At 33.4% G+C, this 20,766-nt stretch overlaps 1 protein-coding gene across 4 annotated transcripts in view; it reads left to right on the top strand.

Annotated features, from left to right (window-relative positions):
• GLCCI1 (glucocorticoid induced 1) overlaps positions 1-20,167 on the top strand; it is a 147,243-nt gene extending 127,076 nt beyond the window's left edge. For all 4 annotated transcript variants that reach the window (XM_079151806.1, XM_079151805.1, XM_079151804.1 and 1 more), the window contains exons 6-8: positions 4,228-4,438; positions 15,985-16,105; positions 17,292-20,167. In XM_079151806.1, coding sequence (XP_079007932.1) covers positions 4,228-4,438; positions 15,985-16,105; positions 17,292-17,637 — 678 coding nt within the window. In that variant the 3' untranslated portion in view covers positions 17,638-20,167. The remainder of the gene's footprint in view (positions 1-4,227; positions 4,439-15,984; positions 16,106-17,291) is intronic.
• Positions 20,168-20,766: the final 599 nt, after the last annotated feature.

Here is a 20,766-nt window from a genome sequence, read left to right as displayed (position 1 = left end):
ATAATATTGGCCTTTTGTATTTTTCACTTAGCATAGTGTTTCTAAGATTCATCCATGTTTTAGCCTATCCAGTAGTTCCTTTTTATTGCCCAACATTACTTTTTTGTACAGATTTTATTTATCTAGTCATCAACTGATATATATATATATATATATTATTTCTATTTTTTATTATTATGAATAATGCTACTATGAACATTTGTATAGAAATTTTTATGTTAGCATGTTTTCATTTCTCTTGACTATATACCTAGGATTGGAATTGCAAGTATGGTAACTCTACATTTAACCTTTTGGAGAACTACCAGACTTTTTCAAAGTGTTTGCAACATTTGACATTCCCACCAGCAGTGTATAAGGGTTACTGTTTCTCTACATCCTTACCAACAGTTGTAATTACATGTCTTTTTTTATTATGACCATCATAGTAGCATGTCATCATCATGTTGAATTGCATTTCCTAATGGCTAATGATATTAAGCATGTTTTCATGAGTTATTGGTGATTTCTGTATCTCTTTGGAAAAATTTTTATTTAGATCCTTCGCTCCATTTAAAAAAATGGATTGTCTTTTTTTTTTATTATTGAGTTGTTAAAGTTCTTATAAAGTTCTTTATTTTCCAGAGACAAGTTCCATATCAGATATATCATTTGAAAATACTGTGTCCTATTCCATCATTTATCTTTTCACTTTCTTCATATGTTCTTTGAAGAACATTTCTATTTTTAATAAGTCCATTTTTTTCTTATACTTTCAGTGTCATATTTAAGAAACCACTATTCAGTCCAATGTTGTAATGATTTACTTTTGTACTTCCTTCTGAGTTTTATAGTTTTAGTTCTCTTTTACATTTAGGCCTTGGATCCATTTTGAATTAATCAAAAATAGTTTGTAAATTGGCACCTCAGTTCCAGAAATGAAATCTGGACACTATTGCATGTGAATTTTCTATTTGGTCATATTTTTAAAAAATTGTAATACATTGTAAATTGCACGCATAGTAGGATTTGTCATGAATATCCCTATGCATATAACATAATTTGCTCTATTTCTTTCCCCAGGACTTCCCGTTTCCCTTTTCTACCTCCTCTTCCTGTTTTCCTTCCTCTATACTTTCAACCTTTCTTCTTTTTATTTATACTTTTTTATTGATGCATTATAATTATACATAAAAGTGGTATTTATTGTGACAAATTCATACATGCATGTAGTATAATTTGGTCAATTTTATTCCCCAGTTCTTCCCCTTTCCCTCCTACTTGATCCCCTACCTCTGCTCTACTGAACTCCCTTCTATTTTTGTGAGATCCCCCCCTTTTCAGTCCTTTTTTTCCTTGTGAGCTTTAATGTATGAGAGGAAACATTCAACCCTTGACTTTCTGAGTCTGTTTTATTTCATTTAGCATGATATTCTCCATTTTTCACCCATATAACAACAAATGGCATAAATTCATTCTTCTTTGTGGCTAAACTCTATTGTGTATATATGCCACATTTTCTTATCCTTTCATTTATTGATGGACACCTAGTTTGGTTCCATAACTTGGCTATTATAAATTGGGCTACTATAAACATTGGAATGCATGTTATCACTGTGTGGTGTGTTGATTTCAGTTCTTTAAGATAAATACTGAGAAGTGGGAATAGCTGGGTCATTTGGTATTTCCATTCAAAGTCTTGAGAAATAGGCATATTAATTTCCAAGGTGAATGTACTAATTTGCAGCTCCACAAAAATTGTGTAAATGTTCCTTTATCTCTGCATCCTTGCCAGTATTTTTTATTACTTATACTCTTGATGGTTACCATTTGAATGAGGGTGAAATGTAATCTCATTTCCTTAATCACTAATGATGTAGATTATTTTTTTGTGTATTTGTTGGCCATTTGCATTTCTGCTTTTGAGAATGTCTGTTTAGTTCATTTGCACATTTATTGATTGGGTTTTAGGGATTTGGGGTATTTTTTTTGAGTTCTTTGTATATTCTAGATATTAATCCTCTGTCAGAAGAGTAACTGGCAAAGATTTTCTTTCATTCTATAGGATCTCTTTTCACCCTCTTGTTTCCTTTGCTCTGCAGAAACTTTATAATATTATGACATTCCATTTATTGCTTATTGGTTTTATTTCTTGTGTTTTGGTGATCTTATTAGGGAAGTCGATGCCTGTACCTTTATGTCAGGGTGTTGACCCTGAGTTTCCTACAATCAATTGCATAGTTTCTGGTCTAAATCCTAGGTCTAGGTGTTTCATCCACTTTGAATTGATTTTTGTGCTGGGTGATAGATAATGTGTCTAATTTCATTTTGTGCTGGTGATAGATATGTGTCTAATTTCATTCTTCTACAAATATCTAGTTTCCTAGCACCATTTGTTACACTATCTTTGGCACCTTTGTCAAAGATAAGATGACCATATCTGTATGGGTTTATCTCTGTATTATATGTTAAAATAGTTCTGCTTTCAAATAACTCATTTTCTAATTTAGGGGTAGCCATTTCAGAATTATTTTGGGATAACCTATAAGCTTACAACTAAAATACTAATATTTAGAAATTTTAGGTTTATGACATTATACCAAATCAAATAAATCAAAATGTCTGCCTATAGCTAAAAATGAAAATTATTACATTAATTATGCCCATATTCCAAGCCTTCAAATTTCCCATTGTTACTTTGTATGAATTTATAGTTTTCTAAAATCTGTTTTGTTACTGTAACTCCACCCTCCAAACAAAACAAAAGTTGATTAAGGAAATTAATATATTTTACTCTGTTGTAGACTAAGAAGTAGAAATACAGAGAAATTGTATTTATCAAATAGGACACAAATGAAAGAAAAACTCACATTCTTAAACTCTTTTTTAGCTACAAATTAGTACATTTTTCTTTAACTGATTGCCCACATTGATACCTTGATTACAGTAATATTTTTTCTGTCAGAATTTGACCAAGTAAATTAATACTCCTTTAATTCCTAAATTAGAGAGTTTTACTTTATTTGCAAAGAGAATTGATATTTAAGTACTTCAACATTCCCTTACAGTGGTGTAGTCATTTTCAGATTATAAAGTTGGCATCATTTTGTTATGCACCATTACATCAGTAAATAGTTTTTATTTCAGTAGTGTCAGGTTTCAGCCTTCACTTGTTTTTTACAGAAAATATTGATATATTTTGAATCTTGCCTAGTTTTACTTTCCTCTATTTCTTCTCTGTCCTTGTTTCTGAATATCTGAGATGACCAAGGTCAAAGAACATTGAGACATTCTAGTGAAAATACATTGTAAGTTAACTAACATTAATATTGGTTCTTTTCCTACTATTGCAACCCTGTTCATTATTATACTTTATAATAATAAAATATTTTAGTTTATTTAAAAATTCAATATATAAAAGTTTACTTTTGGACTGTACTTTGTTAGTATACAAATGAGGAAAATTGAGTGAGATCTATTTTTGTAGAACAGTAGTAGAATAGAAAGAGTCTACTTAGCAGGTTCAGATGCCACTTAATTAGTTGTGGCAACAGGAGTTCTAAAGTATAACCCTTCTTTGTAAAAATAAGACATTGGCCTGGCAAGTTTTAAAGTGCCTCTAATCCAGAATACATTATTCTGTGATTATGGTTTCCTTTTTATTTCTTCTTTTTGTCACTTTTAAACAATGCTTTTAGAACTAAGAATTATGAGTAGTCATACTTAGTTGGATATCAAAGTAGTAGAATTATGTGTTAATATCCTTCATTGAATACTAGTGGAATAAACCTCTTAGAAATTTTGGGTAATTTGCAAAGGAAATAGAAGTATGGTTTCATTTTCAGCCTTTAGAAAATTAAAATTAGAAAGAATTAGCAAATATGAAAATTATTCACATGAATGAGATTTTACCTTTTCTTGCTAGCAAATGATCTCTTTCTTTAACTGTTCAATTAATTCAGCAAGTGTTTATTGAATGTTTTGTGCATGTACTAGGCATTAGATATACAGTGTTTTTTGAGGAGTATTGTGGGAAGTGCTAACCTACAAATAAATACAGGGAGCCATGGAACTTTCAAATAAACAGTGTGATTTTACTTTTGATAAAAGTAACATGTTTGGTCTTGGTATCTATTCTCTGAAGAATAAATTAATAGCGGTGGAATGTGAAATCAGAAATTCTAACATGTGCTTTCTGTATGAAGTGTACACTGTTGTCCACATGTTTAATGATTTTGTTCTTAACAGCCTTTGGACATACCAGATGGTCGAAGAGCTCCACTCCCAGCTCACTACCGGAGCAGTAGTACTCGCAGCATAGACACTCAGACACCTTCTGTGCAGGAGCGCAGCAGTAGTTGCAGCAGTCATTCACCCTGTGTGTCCCCCTTTTGTCCTCCGGAATCCCAGGATGGTAGTCCTTGTTCAACAGACGATTTGCTCTATGATCGAGATAAAGGTGAGAATGGAGTAATCTACTTAGAGGATTTGTTGTAGGGCCTTGTTCATTATACTTTCTTTGTCTTAGATCATTTACATCATTATTTTTTCTTTTGTTGAATGGTGAGACTGAAAAAGATTGGTTAATCTAGGTTTGTTTGTTTGTTGGCTTCACATACCCCCTTCTTTGTGACTCTCAGAAACATCTTCCATAAATGTGTCAGAGAAGCACAGCACATGGTTCAACAGCTAATGAAGGCTATAAAATGGAGTGTATACAACTTCATGCAGGTCTTTTTGTGGCATTGTCCAGAGTTAATGATTGTTATGGTAGAGTATATATTTCACATGACTAAAATTAGATCTTCTAATCAGTGATTTGGGAGGAAATACTTCCTAAACATTTTTTTGGAAGAAGTATATTTTTAAAGACAAAAGTACATAAATTTAATAAGTACCTATAGGATACCAAGACATCTTTATATTATGATATATGGATGAATTAACTATTAAGAAGCTCTGGAATTTCTAACTGCTTATCTGGCCCTCACTGTGTCCCTGTGTTCTCCTTTTTGTCAGGTACTTGGTACTTTCCATTTCTGGCCCCCTAAAACCTAACTATAAAAAACAGTATGGACTACCCAGCTGCCACCTTCTAGCTACTTTCAAAGAAACACTGAACTTATTTTTTATAACACATGTACTGCTTCTCACCAAAAAGAAATCAATGACAACAAAAATTTTAAAACAAAAAACATAGATATTATAAAAATCCTACAGGATTTTTATGGTCCTTATTTTGCTGTGACTCCCAGTTTGTGATTTGTGTTTATTTGGAGTACTATTTTATGAGAAGTGCCCAGATACTACATGTTCAGCCCAATTAATTTTTACATATGTGTGCACTCATGAAGAATCAAGGTACAGATGGAGAATAGGTATAACTCATAAGGCTCCCTCAGGCCTCTTCCCAGACAGCATCTTTCCCCTCCGAATCTGAAAGTAACCCCTATTCTGATTCTTCCATTAAAATTTTGTTTTGACCTGTTAACAAATTTCATACAAAAGGAATGGTATGGTATGTATTATTTTGAGGGTTTATTTTGCTCACTGTACTAACTCCTCTGAGATGTTAAATGGAAGCTACTTGGGACTTTGTGCTCTGCATTTATATTGCAACAGCTTTCTGATTTCTTGTTGACCCTTCTGTTACTGAAGCCCTTGTGGAGCCCCTTCCTCCATTACAGGTGTATTAATGTTATCTCAGAAATCTCTTTGCTTCAAGTGAGACATTTTCATTCTTAGAATGTTAGACTAGGACACTTCCATTTCTCTGCTGTGGTACCAAAGCAAGGACTTCTGATCACTATTTATAGCCATTTTACTGTGGACGTTTCACAGGAAAATAAAAAAAATAAATAACCTGGCTCCTGGTAGGAGTGTGTGCTTTGATGATAAATGTGGTAGTAGTAAATAGACGTTAGACCATGCAAGTGGTAAATGGTAAAACTGGTCTGTCTTGATAGATTCTAAAACTACTATTCTTTTTTTATACCAGTAGAAAGCATAAGTACAGTTCAAGTTGGCCTATTTTGCTACTTATAAACATTTATAATTGTGGTAAAATTAAAAGTAGAAATTGTGGTGATAGACTAGGCAATTAATTCTGAAGTTTTGTTTTTATGCATAATAATATGAATAATTGAGAGATGCTGAACCAAAAAGGAAATGTGTTGGGAAGATGATAGATGAGTTCCTTTTTGGTTTATTGGTTGTGGGATTGCCTTCAGTGCCTCCCAGTGAATATGTCCATAAAGCAGATAAATAAGTGGTTTCAGTACCTCAGAAAAGATCTTCACTTAGATAAGTTTCAAGCAGTACATGTTCTTTAACATCTCTTTTTCTGAAGATTTATAATGGTTTTTTTTTTCTTTCTTTCCTCCTCCTCCTCCTCCTCCTCCTCCTCCTCCTCCTCTCCCCCCTTCTTCTTTCTTTCTTCTTCCTTCTTCTTCTTCTTTTTTTTAATGAGGTGGTGTAATTGTGTGACCTGCCAGGATCTTTGTTATAAGAGACATTATAATGTAGAAGTTAAGGACAGCACTCGCTTTGAAACCACACAGGAGTGCATTTGAATTCTGTGAAGTTTTGGACGTAAAACCTGAACTAATTCTCAGGGATTCAGTAAATGGTAGCTGCTACTATAAAAATCATCATCATTATTATTACCTATTTATTTCCCTAGTACTTTCAAAACTACTTACTTTTCCTCTGCAGCTTATCCAAAACCTCTCTTTCTGGCCTACTTAATTCTTGCCAGTTAACTAATGATCTGAATCCTGACCATTTCTTAACAGGTTAGACCCTTTTCTAAGACTTTGCCTTTCTTTGTATGTTTTCCTCAGTGCCTTTTTATTTGTCCTCACTGGATACCTTTCTACTCTTCCTCTCTTTTGTTTTTTGTGTAAAATATGAATGCTGGTCCAGATCATCTGTAAGGCTGAATTTTTTCCTGATAGTTTTAAGATATTTCTTAGTAAAATAGGGTGATAATACTTACCTCATCATTTGGGTGGGGGTTAAATGAGATATTGGGCAAAGTGTTTAGTGTAATCCTTGGTACATAGTAAAAAATAGTGGTGATGGGTGTTGCTAATAATTTTTTTAAGTTTTTTAAAAATTATGGAGATAGAAGAGATCTCAGAAGAATTTGGTATTTTTTTTTTCACTTTCTACAAGACAACCTCAGTTTGGGATATAAAGCCTCATAACATCAGTTTCTTAAGGTATCTACCATAATTAACTTAGAGGCATTGTTTTGTGATTAAGACCAAATTGATCTTACTGTTCCCTAGAAAAATGTATGGCTTATATGTGAAATTTCTAGTTCTCCAGCAAACCAAATACTGTCTTTGTGAAGAGAAAAATTAAAATAGCATATTTTGCCTTTATATATGTATATGTGCATGTATACATGCCCACCATGCATTTTAGGAGTGGGAGTAGAGATTTATGTTTTTCATCTGAGTTTTTACTTCTGATTTACTTAGAGAATATGTGTTGAGCATTTACTGTAGGTCACATACTGAATTAGAGAATGGAGAAATAAAGAATATAGCCTTACAGGGAGTAATAGGAATATAAACAAATAATATGCATAATACAGTTATGTTTAGGATACTAAAAATCAGAGGAAAGAGTTGTCTATTCTACAATTCTTGGAGCATGTATATTCTATCATTGAAACTGTAGAATAGTCTGATTCATGACTTCTCTATGTGAAATTTGAATTCTGGATTAACATTTTTGTTTTTGTTTTTAAATATTAATTATTAAATATTACTTCATTCTTATGATTTGTATTTTTATACTAAACTGTAAGTTGATCTTTTATTTATATCCAGTAAAGAAAAGGTGGAAGCTATCTAACTTTCTTGCTGGTTTTCATCAACTATGAAAACCGAATGAATGCTATAATTTTGAAGTCAACTAGGATCATCAGTTTGGGTACTTAGTTATTTTTCAGTAGCTATAAGAAATTTGTTCTTTGATAGAATGGCTAGTCAGACATCCCTAGAAGCTTGGATAGATGTGCACAGGAGGTGAGAGGGACAGCCATGGTGAATGCGTGCTCTTAGAGGAATGTGCTGGTGAGCTGATTATTTTTCTAGTTACTCATCTTTTATAAACCTACCCTTTTTCTGACTTTGCTAACATTATTTCTACCTTTTCCTAACATACATTCTTTATGAGTCGTATGTAATTTGAGACTAAATAATTCTAGTTGACTAGCACATTGTTTTTTTTTTTTCTTTGACATTTGAAATGCCAGAACAGAAACACTCTGACTATTGAGAAAGTTCTAGATCTTGAGAGACTTGTTTCAGGTGGAGATTGTCTTGGTGTTTTGTTTGTTCATTTTGTTTTGTTTGTAGTTATTATTGTTGTCATTCTGTTTTCTTTGTGTTTGTTCTCCTAGGTTTTCTCAGTAACCTAAAGACTGAAAGTGTCCTGATCACATGTGTATAGTTGTCAGCTAACAAACCTATTAAGAGTTGTGGCTCCTGTGGCTCTGTGTGAAGAACTCAGGGAGCCGTAATAAGAGATCTCATCTTGACATTTTCAGAGTATACACTAAGAGGTGGCTTTCGACATCATAATGCCCACAATGCAAGGCACAAAAAAAATAATCATTTATATGATACTGATGGCAGTGTCAAAATTAGTTCTTTTTAGCAGCTCTCCCAGTGTTACTTGATGGTAGTCAAATTGGTGCTGAGCAAGCCACAAAACCTAGACTTCAGTACACAACTTATTGTTGATCTTTGGCACAATTCATAGGTAGATATAAAATTCTGCAGTTTTGCAAGATATTATGGAAACATTGATTATTGTAATCTTGAAGTAAATGGAATCATTTTATTCAGACCAGCTACTGAGAGTTGTATTCCAAGAGTTCATAAATTGATTACTTGAAATTTAAACTATTTAATGTATGCTATTTGGACAGTTTCCCAAGCCAATGCAAAAAAGCCTACTTAATGTCATAAATATTACCAAGCTTTGAGTGTTAGGAATAAGCACCAGTCCTTGATTAGTGAAGATTGAGAAATTCCTTCATAATTTGTCCCTTTTTTAAATAAAAGGGTACATCTTCATGACTATGTTGAAAACATCAGTGTCTTTTTTCCTTTAAGTTGTTAAATTATGTGAGTTATGCTTTTTGATGTTCATGCAGAGTATGAAATTCTTTTTATAAAAACAAAGAATAGACAGATTATGCTAATTTGATATAGGTACTTTTAGGTGGGAAAGAAGCCAAGAATTTCAAATTTCCTGTTGAAACTAGGGGAAAGGAAATAACTTCACTAAGACCTATCTTAACTTCCCCTTGATCATGCCTGGAAGAGAATCTGAGGGTTTTTTCCCTTCATGTTATCTTTAGTGTTCCTCTAAGAAAAATAGGCTCATAGAGGTGTTGCCTTGTGAGACTAACAGGAGGCCAGCCCAGTGAAGCCCTGAACTGTAGGCCTTTAGTTAGAAGCACAGAATGTTAGACAGGAAGGAACTTGATCATCTAGCTGCCTCCTGATATCTTCATCAGGACACTAGAGGTAGATCAAAACTTAGAGAAGCAGATAGCATGCTGCTAATGAACTCTTGACTCTGCGGCAGTGAGGCTGAATACCTGCTCTGCCACTTACTAATTATGTGTCCTTGGGCAAGTTTTCTCATCCTCTTGGTATCTCAGTGTCCTCCACTGTAAATTGAGGATAGTTACCTCGTAGAATTGTTTTGATGATTAATTGTGCTCAGGTAATTTTACTTGTTATTTCCTGTTATCACAACCCCATGAGTAGATGACATTTTTATTTAAAGGTTGGGGGAATCTGAGGCTTAAAGAAATTAATTTTCCTAACTCTGTGGAGTCCAAATACTAACAAAGACCTTTTATGGAAACTTCATATTACATCTTACTGCCTTTGCAGAAGGAATAGTTTTTATGTAACTTTCAGCTGTGAAACAGCCTGGTATGTAGATAACAGTAAGTATGCTTGGAGCATAGAAATGAACAGTGGGGAGTAGAAAGAAGTGAGAGTAGAGAGGTAGACTAGTAGTTTACAAGAGTTCCTGTAGGACTTACTAAGAGAAATGAAGAGTCAAGAAGGATCTTTGTCAACTAAAGGACATGACCAGTTTAATATTTGAGAACCATAATTCAGGTGGAATTACAGAAGTTGAGAGAGACTCTAGAAGGGCAAGATAATATGCTATTTTAATAGTCTAGTCCTATAATTTTCAAGCTTTTAAAAATTTATTACATACTCTCGTCAATTTTAACAAGGATACCCCTAATAAAAGTTCATATATTTATGAGTTACATGTGTGTATATTCATTGCACAAACCTGTTAGTAAAGTTTACTTGTTTATTTAAAACTAAAAATTAAATATAAATGGTCTCATTTTTCCTTGCCATGTGTTGGCAGACTGTTTTGAGCCCTTCATTTAGGAGGCCACAGGTGTAGGGCAAAGATGAGGACAGGTAACAAGGGCAGAGGAATTAGAGGAAGGGGACTGAGAAAGAATCAAAAGCATTTTGGTGACTGATAAGATGTATTAGGTGAGGGAGGAGGAGATGTATATAATGGCAAGGTTCTGACAGACCTTGTGGGAAAGGTGGAAAATGATTACCATTAGTAAGGTGGAGAATATTGGAGAAAGAATAGGCTATAAGGTGACTGTAAGGGTAAGTTTAAGGTTCCTCATTGATGTCTGCTCAAAGACATTATAATACTATTTCCCTTTAGCAAGAATTTTATTAAAGTACTGAGTTTTATCTAACATTGCAGTAAGATGACATTTATAGCATTTTCCTTTACTTTTCTATTTTGCACATAGTGCTCAGTAAATATTTAAATGAACATTTAAAATTGTAGTGAAACGTTTATTAGAAGTTCGAGAACATTTTTTCTTTTAGTCCTCCTGTAGGATATTTTAGGAGACTTTTGATATGGATAATATGTTGAGTTTTTTTAAAACCAATATTCCTGGAAATCTTTTTATTAAAAAAGTTTGAGAATATAAAGCTAAGGTTATAGCCCATGATTTTTCTAGGCTTTCTTAAATTCATTACTTCTCAAGATATAAAATATTTGGTATAATCTGCAATTTATTTTCAGTTTAATTAGTTTTATTGTGGTTTATATTTAAAAGAGGCATGATTTTAGTCTATAAATGGGTTGAAGGATGCCTTCAATAAGGCTATCATTTCAGAGTGAGTCGTTAGCATATCAAGGACTTGGTCAGATTTGGAGATAATAATCAGCATTGTTTTTCTGTGTCTTGTTGTCAGTATGCAAAAACAAAAGAGCAACTATAATTTGCTTAATTTGTGAATTGAAAGCAAATCAATTAATACTCAAAAGAATGACAAGTGATTAAAATATAAAACACTTCCATGACATTTAATTAATGGGCCTAACATTTGAAATGTAATTTGAGTTCCACTTATTCAAAAAATAATCTGACTTGAAGTTCAAAAATATAAGTAGCAAAAGATTATGATGTCGGTTTTTCCTCCTTAAGCTTTGATTGATGTTGATCTAATAGAGATCTTAGCTATGGCTGTGTCTCATTGAAATAATCAACATTCTCATAAAGGGTTAACTTTGACATTTTAGAGAACCTTGAAGACTATTTGTTAAATTCTCTTTACTTGTAAGATCCTGATTTGGTTTTAGAGTTGGCAGAAAATGCAGGCCTTTTGATATAGTTCCTAATGCTACCTGGTTCTTAAAGTTTATTGCCAAGAAATGCTATATAATTGTGTGGTTTTTCTTTATTTCATTGGCCATCAAACCTCAGTACAGTTGATAATTTCATTTCCTGAAGCAAAAAGAAGTAATTTTACCATCAGAATAGTAATTCTGTTTAGTTCCTACTTATTCAGTCATATTTCTAACCTAACTTTCTTGTCTAACCGATACTTTTATTATACTCTTAGTATGTCATTGAGTACAGTGTTGGTTGAATACTATCCTCATTTTCCCAGTTACTGGGAAAATCTAGAATACATTGTATAGGTTTTGCTGTGTATACTATAAAATTATTTCTCTACATGCTTTAGGCATTGAATTTAATTTAAGAATGATACATCTCTGTATATTACAGAATGCCATCATGAGCTGGCAGAGTCCATGCTGGGCAGTTGCAAACCATGAGAATCTGGTACTTTAAATACTACTTTGCTTTCCTGCTAGAAGTAAAATTTTATCTTAACTGAATCAAGTGTGCAAAATCATTGAAAATGACATTTTTTTTTTACCCTTTGCTGCCAAGAGAGTGGAATAGGCTACTTAATTTCTGAATAGTTCACCTTTTTCAATTTGCAAATTCAATATGATGTGTTCTTTCCACTAGTATAATGTTATAGAGAACTTCTGTGTTTTCAGGCACTGTTCTTTAATATATCAGTAGCCATTTTTATAGATCAAAAAACTGAAATCATTATAGGTCATGTAGTTATGCCTACATAAAAGTCAGGTGGCCTGATTCCAAACCAGTGTTCTTAATTTTCGTGATTGGGTCTCAAAATTCGATTGTATTTCAGATGCACTTGGACACTTCCCTGCCCCCCCAAAATAAAAGTATTTCCTCCCAATTTTAATTAAATTAGAATCTCTTAGGAATGAAGTCTATACATTGTTACTTTTTAAATGGCTTGCAGTGTTTTAATAATTAAAATTAGGATTAGGAATCACTGTTTTATAATTATAATACTTGTTTTAGAATAAGCATATCTAATGCCTTAAAATAATTTTATAGAGATGAAGCAGATCTAAAGATTTAGTACTTGAATAAAACCATGGCAAAGAATTTATATACCTACTTACATAAATATAATCAGCCTTAATTTTTTGACTTTTAATATAGGATTTGTGGACCACATGATGTAATATATCAGAAAAATGAAGGCCATTTCTGAGAAATTTGGAAACTTTTAAGCCATAAATATACACATGGTTTATTCTTTGTCTATAGAATTCCAAATCTAATAACTTCTCCAATTCTCCCAAGATTTAATTCATTATCATGTTTAAAAATATTTGCAAGTTACTTGTATTCTAATATAAATATGGTACACATGCATAAGTATGATCTGTTATAATAAAATAACCAATGAAATGTTTCCATGCTCTTGATTTTCTCATGATTCTGTTACAAATATAGGTTAGACTGTTGTGAATACTGAAAGATATGTAAATAATCATGCTCATTGCATTTAATTTTATTAACAATTGACTATGATGTTATAAGACCATAAAGTAACATTTAACTTAATTATATTCTTGTTATGATCATATATTATTCCCCTGTAGAATAGTAGAATGAGAAAGACCATTTTTGTGAACAAAAGAAATTGAATTAATATTACTGAGGCTTTTCATCTTGAATCTCCCAAGCAAGCATGCTTATCTCATATTTATAATATTTGAAATATAGTTATGAAATTTAATATAGTTTGAATAGGTGAGTCATTTATACATTCAAATATGGACATGGTAGAATAGGTTGGTAATATAAGTTATTTTTAAAACTTTGTACCTTGCAAAGCAAAGAAATATTTTGATACGGTTTTCCTCCTTAGTCTGTTAAAATTGTTAAAGAAAAAAATCACAGAATTTTAGATTTATGTGTGATGATTCCTTTAATTACATAGAAACCCAGAGTGGCAGTTGTGTTCAAGGTAACATAACATGTTCAAAAGTGCTAAAGCCACAAACTACATGTCTCTGTTCCTTATTCTTCCTTTTACTAAGATTCTGTACTGATTTGAGGAGGAAAGTCCAGATTTAACAGATTTCCCTTTATATCCTCAAAATACTTTTGAAGCTTTGTCTTTACAGACCACCAAACAAATGTCCACAGAAAACAAAATGCTCTTTTATTGAAAAGTCAGAATGATATAATTGTACTGAATACTATCTAGGATGACAATATGTCTCGTTTAGTATTAATTGCCCTCTCCCAAATGAATACTTTAGAGCAAGGATGATTAACTTTAAAAAAAAAAAAATACATTTGTAATCTATGAAATGAGAAAAATTCTAGATTGTTCATGAAAAGATTATGAGTTTTGCAGCGTATCCAACTCATGTCTGCCTTTCAAATCTGGGAAGGTCCTTTGAAACCAACAATAAAACTTTAAAAGAAATAGTGTGGTGGGCCTTACAATAAGAAGTGGAACCCAGAAGACTGCAACTGACTGAAATAACTTTTCTTACACAATAATAGAGTGAATCCTTGACTACTGACATGGTCACACCCCTGCTGATGGCTTAAATTACTTGGTAAAGGCATCAAGCACAGGGTTTTAGGCTGATTCTGTGTATTTTGTGGCTGTGCTGTGTTCAGCAGTAATCTCCATGGATGCATCTCATGATGTATTCTTGTACTGATCTGATTTATTTTCTTCTTATGAATTGTTGCTGTTTAGATAGTTAAGTGAGGTCAAGATGTATTTGGGGTATTACATTGAGTTCAAGACCTCATTCTCACCAGTTTTTGACCAGTGGTTCTGGTCAAGCCTCATTCAAATAGAGACAGCAAATTCAGACCTCTGCTCAGACTCATGTTCTGTATCAATCTAAGAGAGAAAATCACATTCCCCCTCCTTTCATTTGTTTATTCAAGATACAGAATAAAGGTTGAATCTAAGAAAATCCTGAAATCTGAATGGTACATGAAGAAACCAACTTCATTCTTTTTACTTCCATGCATATTCTAAAAGGACATGAATGACAGTGATAGATGAACTACAGCTTTATGACTGTCTAGCTTTCCCGATAGTGTGGCCTTGTTTTTTTCAGGCATTGGTTTTCCAACCAGAGATACAGCCATATACAAATATAAGCACTCATCTGTATTCTCAAGACCAACATAGATGGTCTTTGAATTATTCACAAAATAAAGTATTAGTGTGCACCAAGAGTCTACTTCCTAAGCATGTATTATAACTCATTAATGATGATAAAAGTGTTCCTGTTGCTGAGTTTCTGAACATTGGACTTTATTCTATATCCTAAACTAAAGCAAGGTACTAGAATTCTAATATAATTGTGATTATAATGGCATCTTTCAAATTAGATGAAAATAATACATCTCAATTGATCATGCACTTGTATTTTAGCAGTAGGGATTGGTTTGCCTTAAGTCAGAATTTGTTTAAACAGAACTGTTATATTTATACAAATACGTTACTGATTTACTGCTTGGCATCTTACAGAGATAATGACACATTTTGGTGGATTTGAATTTCCAAAATCCTTTGCCAGATAGGAGCGGGAGAATTGCATATAGGTTTTACAGCTTTTCATGAATAGACCATTTTCTTTTTGGTCAAAAATTATGAGGGAAACATGTTTGGTAAAGATGTTTTTGGATTTCCTATGCCTTTTAGTAGCTAAAATGCAAACTGTGCTGAAAAAGCCCTTTTATAGACATTTTAAAGACAAAATTCTGAGCAAATTACCTTTTTTATGATGGGCACATGGAAGACGACTTGTGTTATAAACCTGTTTTTTCTTTCCATTACATGTTATTCATGGCATTTAGTAAAAATATCATTCTTGCTAACATTATTCCACATACTAAAATTTCATTTCTATTGGTAAAACAAGCATATTGAGAATGCTGTATTTTAATCTGTTGTAATCCTTCTGTATGAATTATACATATTACCTCATTTATTTACATTCTTGAAGTACATAATAAATAGCATATTTGTTTTCAGTATTATAGCTCTACTTTATTCAAAAAGTAGTTTTCCAGACCAGAGCATCTTCCTTTTATGTTCTGCTTTATGGTAGATTTCTGTTGCATTGAAGTTTTTATTTAAAAGAAATATATTACATAAGGATGTTAGAAACAACTTTACAATAAAAGAGGCTCTGTGGTGGAAGAAAAGGGGGAGTAGTGGATAAATTGTGCAGAAGGCTGTTTGGAAATCAGGTTTAATTCAAAAGAGCTTTCAATCACTAGTTAATATAACTGCTTTAAATTTACAGACAGTGGGAGTAGCTCACCGTTACCCAAGTATGCTTCATCTCCCAAACCAAACAACAGCTACATGTTCAAACGGGAGCCCCCAGAGGGATGTGAGCGAGTGAAAGTCTTTGAGGAAATGGCGTAAGTAATGTCTTTTCTATCAGCTGGGTTTTGCAAAGCTGTGAAGCTTTTTACTGAGACCAGTTGATTACTGATGAATCAACTACTCCATCCAGCTGATAATGTGTTTTGAAGAAAATTATGAAAAAAGAATCAAATAGGCAAAGGAGATACTGTTGAAGGAGAACTGAAGTTTATGCTACACGAATGTCTAAGCCAGTACAGAGAAACTTGGAAGTTCATCCTTGTTACCTAAAAGTTCTATTTTTAATCTTTAAGAATTTTCCTTTCAAAAGCTGTATTAATTTAGGTGGCTGACTAAAAGGCATTTAGGAGCAAGGTTAGCATGAGTGATTAGCTTACACAGTGTATCCACAAGACAGAGTGAAAGTCTCCTTCCCTAGAGACACTGTTAGCATGTTTATTCATGAATTCAAACTTTCTCTTCACAGATTTTGTTTTTCTTTCTTGAAATTTTAATACACATAAATTAGAAATAAACTCAAAAAGAGGTTCATGCTATAAACCGTAGACAGAATAGCTCAGAAGAAGACTGTGGCTCATGGACTCTCATCCTTTTGTCCCATTGCAGGTGCCTAATGAAGGCTGCTGTACCCTTGCATCTTAGAAGGGGTTAGAGACAGGTCTTGCAGGAGTTGATGGCTTAGTTCTGGAAATAGGAGAGGAAGGGCTTATGGATCCTCCTCTGCTGGGATGACTGGCTCTTGGAGAGACCACTGAAACTTTTTCTCCTCAGTCTGTGCCAATAGGACTATGTCTAGAGATGTAGAAAAAGGAGGATGTGCTTAAAAAATAATAATAATACTATTTAAATGCATGATGGGTAATGCCTCTCTATACCCCCCTTTTTTTTAACCGAAAGGGTTATCCTAACCTTGCACAATCTTCAACTATAATTTAGAAGATTTTTCCACATTCCTAAATGATTGAAAACAAACAAATGATCACTGTAAAAATATTCTGTATCCAGTCCTTTTGAAGGTTGTTTTGACTCGAATATCACTTCAGTGCTGTGCACATGAATGGTCTGCCAGCTGACTTGTGCTATGGAAGATGTTTACTCCTCTTTGTACACTTAACCCATTCCCTGCCATTCACATTTTAGCCATTTTAGAGAATTCCAGTTTAATCAGAAAGTGCTTAACAACTTGGTGATTGTAAAACTAATTTTGTTTTATGGTTTTAGGTCTCGTCAGCCTCTCTCGGCCCCTCTCTTTTCATGTCCTGACAAAAACAAGGTTAATTTCATCCCAACCGGATCAGCTTTCTGTCCTGTGAAACTTCTAGGCCCTCTCTTACCTGCCTCCGACCTGATGCTCAAGAACTCTCCTAACTCTGGCCAGAGCTCGACTCTGGCAACTCTGACCGTTGAGCAACTCTCTTCCCGGGTTTCCTTCACGTCTCTTTCCGATGACACCAGCACAGCAGGCTCCATAGACACCTCTGTCCAGCAGGCATCCCAGCAGCAGCAGCTCCTGCAGGAACTGCAGGGTGAGGAACACATCTCTGCTCAGAACTATGTGATGATCTAAGCAGAGGGGGAGCTGGCCTCCACCCCATGTTCCATGAACTGGGAACAAGATCTCAGACTTTTATCTGCATGGAGTGACAAACTTTCTGAACACCACCACCAACAACAAAATACTTATCAGCATCATAAAGTATCTATTAACACTGATCTTGGCAGGGACGGAACTCCTATTCAGCAGTTTTTGTGGAAAGCAGTAATGCTTGCAAAATGTATGTGTCATTCAGCATTTAAGTGGAGACTATGCATTTCATAGTATGTTTGACAGATTAGTACTGTGTCCTGTGTTTTGTTCCAAATTCTTCAGTATAAATAAGCTCTATATCAAAAAGTTGCCTGTCTAAATAGAAAATGTCTTGCTGTGTTTTGTCCTATGGAAAATACTGTACTTCAGGATTATGTTTACAATTGATCCAGGTGTTTGTTTCTAATTTCTGTAATACATACAATGCAAAAAAAAAAAAAAAAAAAAAATGGCCACAACAGTTGCACAGTGCCCACCCTATGGCCTAGCTTCAGGTACTTCAGTTGAAGTCTAAACTCAGGTAACTTGGAATGTATATCATATTGGGATATTAAATATTTCACAGCTAAAAAGCTAAAGAGGGAACATCACTCTTGCCTTTCCTTATTTTATGCATTTCCCTTTCCTCATTACATTCCACATTCTTAGAACAAGAAGTGCATTCAACCCTAGGAGAATGATAATCCTGGACATGGGTGAACATGAGGAGAACCAGCAAATCTGTGGTGTGACATCACTTTTGTCATGTGATAACAAGTTAAACAACTGTTGCATTCACTGTTCCAACATGTAAATGTGGCTGTTTTAATTAAAAGTTCAGGTGTTGCTCAGTTAATGACTGTTACAATGTTGCAGATAAAGTATTCAGTACTAGATTTTACATAAACATTCCACATTATGTGTGATGAAATTTAAAGACGAGAATGTCTAGGTATAATTTCAAAACAGGGTTTTGAAGTTTTCATAGAGGATGGTTAAGGTTTTTTATGTTGGCCATCAGGGTCATAATTGCTATCATTTTTATCTGAAAGCATATTTATGTTTAGTTTCTCTTTTGGAAATTGTTTAATTTGCATATTAGAAAGTGACACACTTTGTTTATTATCTTATTCACGTAGTTGAGTTGCATGAAATTACATTCATGCAGAGAATACATGGGTCTCAGAATTGGTGCCACATAAGTAAGCAGGTTATTTGGTGACTTACAAAAGCAATATTTCGAAACCATCTCATTTAAGCCTTGCATAATACTATCATGAATAGTTTTAAGATTTTGGATATGTGAAGTAAAGAATAAATCCAAGTAAATAGCCTTGAACTTGCAGACTTGGAATAAGTTTTCCATAAAGTATGAAGAGAGCCCTAGATATTCCTGGTCAGTTGGTGGGAGAGCCCAAATTTCAGACATTGTTTTCTGCAGCACAAGGAGAGTATCTAAAAGTAAAAGGAAGCTTTTGTGTTTTTATTCCATTGCTTTCAGTTATTAAAACCTAGAGTTATCTGCACCCAAAATGTGGCACAATATTTTCTTAAGAATAAGGGGAACAAGGTGCCTATGGTTAAAGGAATATTTCGTTTTTCTTAAGTCATTCCTGGGTTTTTCTTTATTTTCTAAGGAGGTTGAAGAAGAAGGAGATGATATAGAAGAAAGCAACACCATTTTTTTTTCAAAGTAATTATATGTATATGTAAATGTGTGTATGTGTAGTCCATGTTATTTTGTTATGATCCCAATTCTCTTCTTTCCACCAAAGTTTGCAGTAATATTCTCTCCTGAAGGTGCATTCTGGCTCCTTTAACTTAGTCAGTGTTATATGTAGGAGACTGTCATGGAGAAAAAGACTCAGTTTACTTTTGCCATTTTTCACAGGGGAACCTTTTAAAACAATCTTTTCAGCAGCAGACACCTTTAACCCTAATAATCTCAGGCCTTGATGAAAATACTATATTTTGTAGATTATGGTTAAAGGGAGAAAATTGCTAGTTCCGTAAGATAAATATGAGCTCCATTTAACTTCTGATATCTGGTTTAGCATTACATGATGTGTTGATCTTATGCTCTGCTTTTGTCCAAATAAGATGCAATAGTATCAATATCAATTTCAGAAAGATGGACTGAATATGCTTTTTTTGTGATGAAATCTGATGTACGATATTTATAGTGATGTGCTTTTATTTTCTCATGAGAAACTAAATATTGTGTTGTACATTTGTTCTTAGCATATATTAAAGTTTTGAACCAAATGTGTTAAAGCTTGTGCTTTGCCATGTAAATTTCCCAGAAGTTGTTGAGCTCAAATGTATCCTACATCCAGCTGTAGAAATTTGTCAGAAATTGTTTAAATTTTGTATATAGTTGTACTGTTTGATTTTAGCCACTGCGCTGAACAGTATTCAAGTTATCATACAATATGGCTTTACACAAGGAAATGTGTGGCTTCTGTTTTGTATTTTTTCAGTATAGAAGTTCCTGTGTCTTATTTAAATAAAGTTATTAGTAAAACTGGAATTATTCACATATGCTTTTGGCAAGACAGATTGTTGGCATATTACCCACAGCTCAGGATAATGGCAGTATTCAGGGTAGTTAATGCTCACTCAGTTCCTGGCCCATGTCTCTAGAGCAGGGTGTTCACCTGCATCTGATTTCTCTAACTTGGTTTCCTCTTAACATTTAATTTGCACACTTTCCATTGCAAGGCAAGAAGCTAGATGTCTAGCATTCCATATCTTTGTAATGCTCCCAACTGTAAGCACCTTAAATAGAGAAAACATTGTTCCTATATTATTATTTTATATCCAAGAATTTATAGAAATGAGTTTAAATTCAGTGAAATCACTTCAAAGGAAGTTACACATTTCTTGCAAAGAAAATTGTAGCAATAAAATTTAATTTCTTGACCAGATTCAAACTAAGAGGGAGAATAAAAGAAGGTTGATGTTAGACCTGTTATCCAAATAGAGCCATGAGAGCCATGTGGGTAGCATTCAATTTCAGCAGAAAATAACTTTGAGAAATAATTCACCAGTGGAGTGTTGTTCATTGCCAAAGGATATCTCATCAAAGACATTGATAAGATTTGGCTTTTAAGTTCAACTTAAAAATGA

Source organism: Sciurus vulgaris, assembly GCF_902686455.1.
Source record: "Sciurus vulgaris genome assembly, chromosome: 8".
In the NCBI taxonomy this organism is placed as follows: Eukaryota; Metazoa; Chordata; class Mammalia; order Rodentia; family Sciuridae; genus Sciurus; species Sciurus vulgaris.
This window is presented reverse-complemented; position numbering and strand designations above follow the sequence as displayed.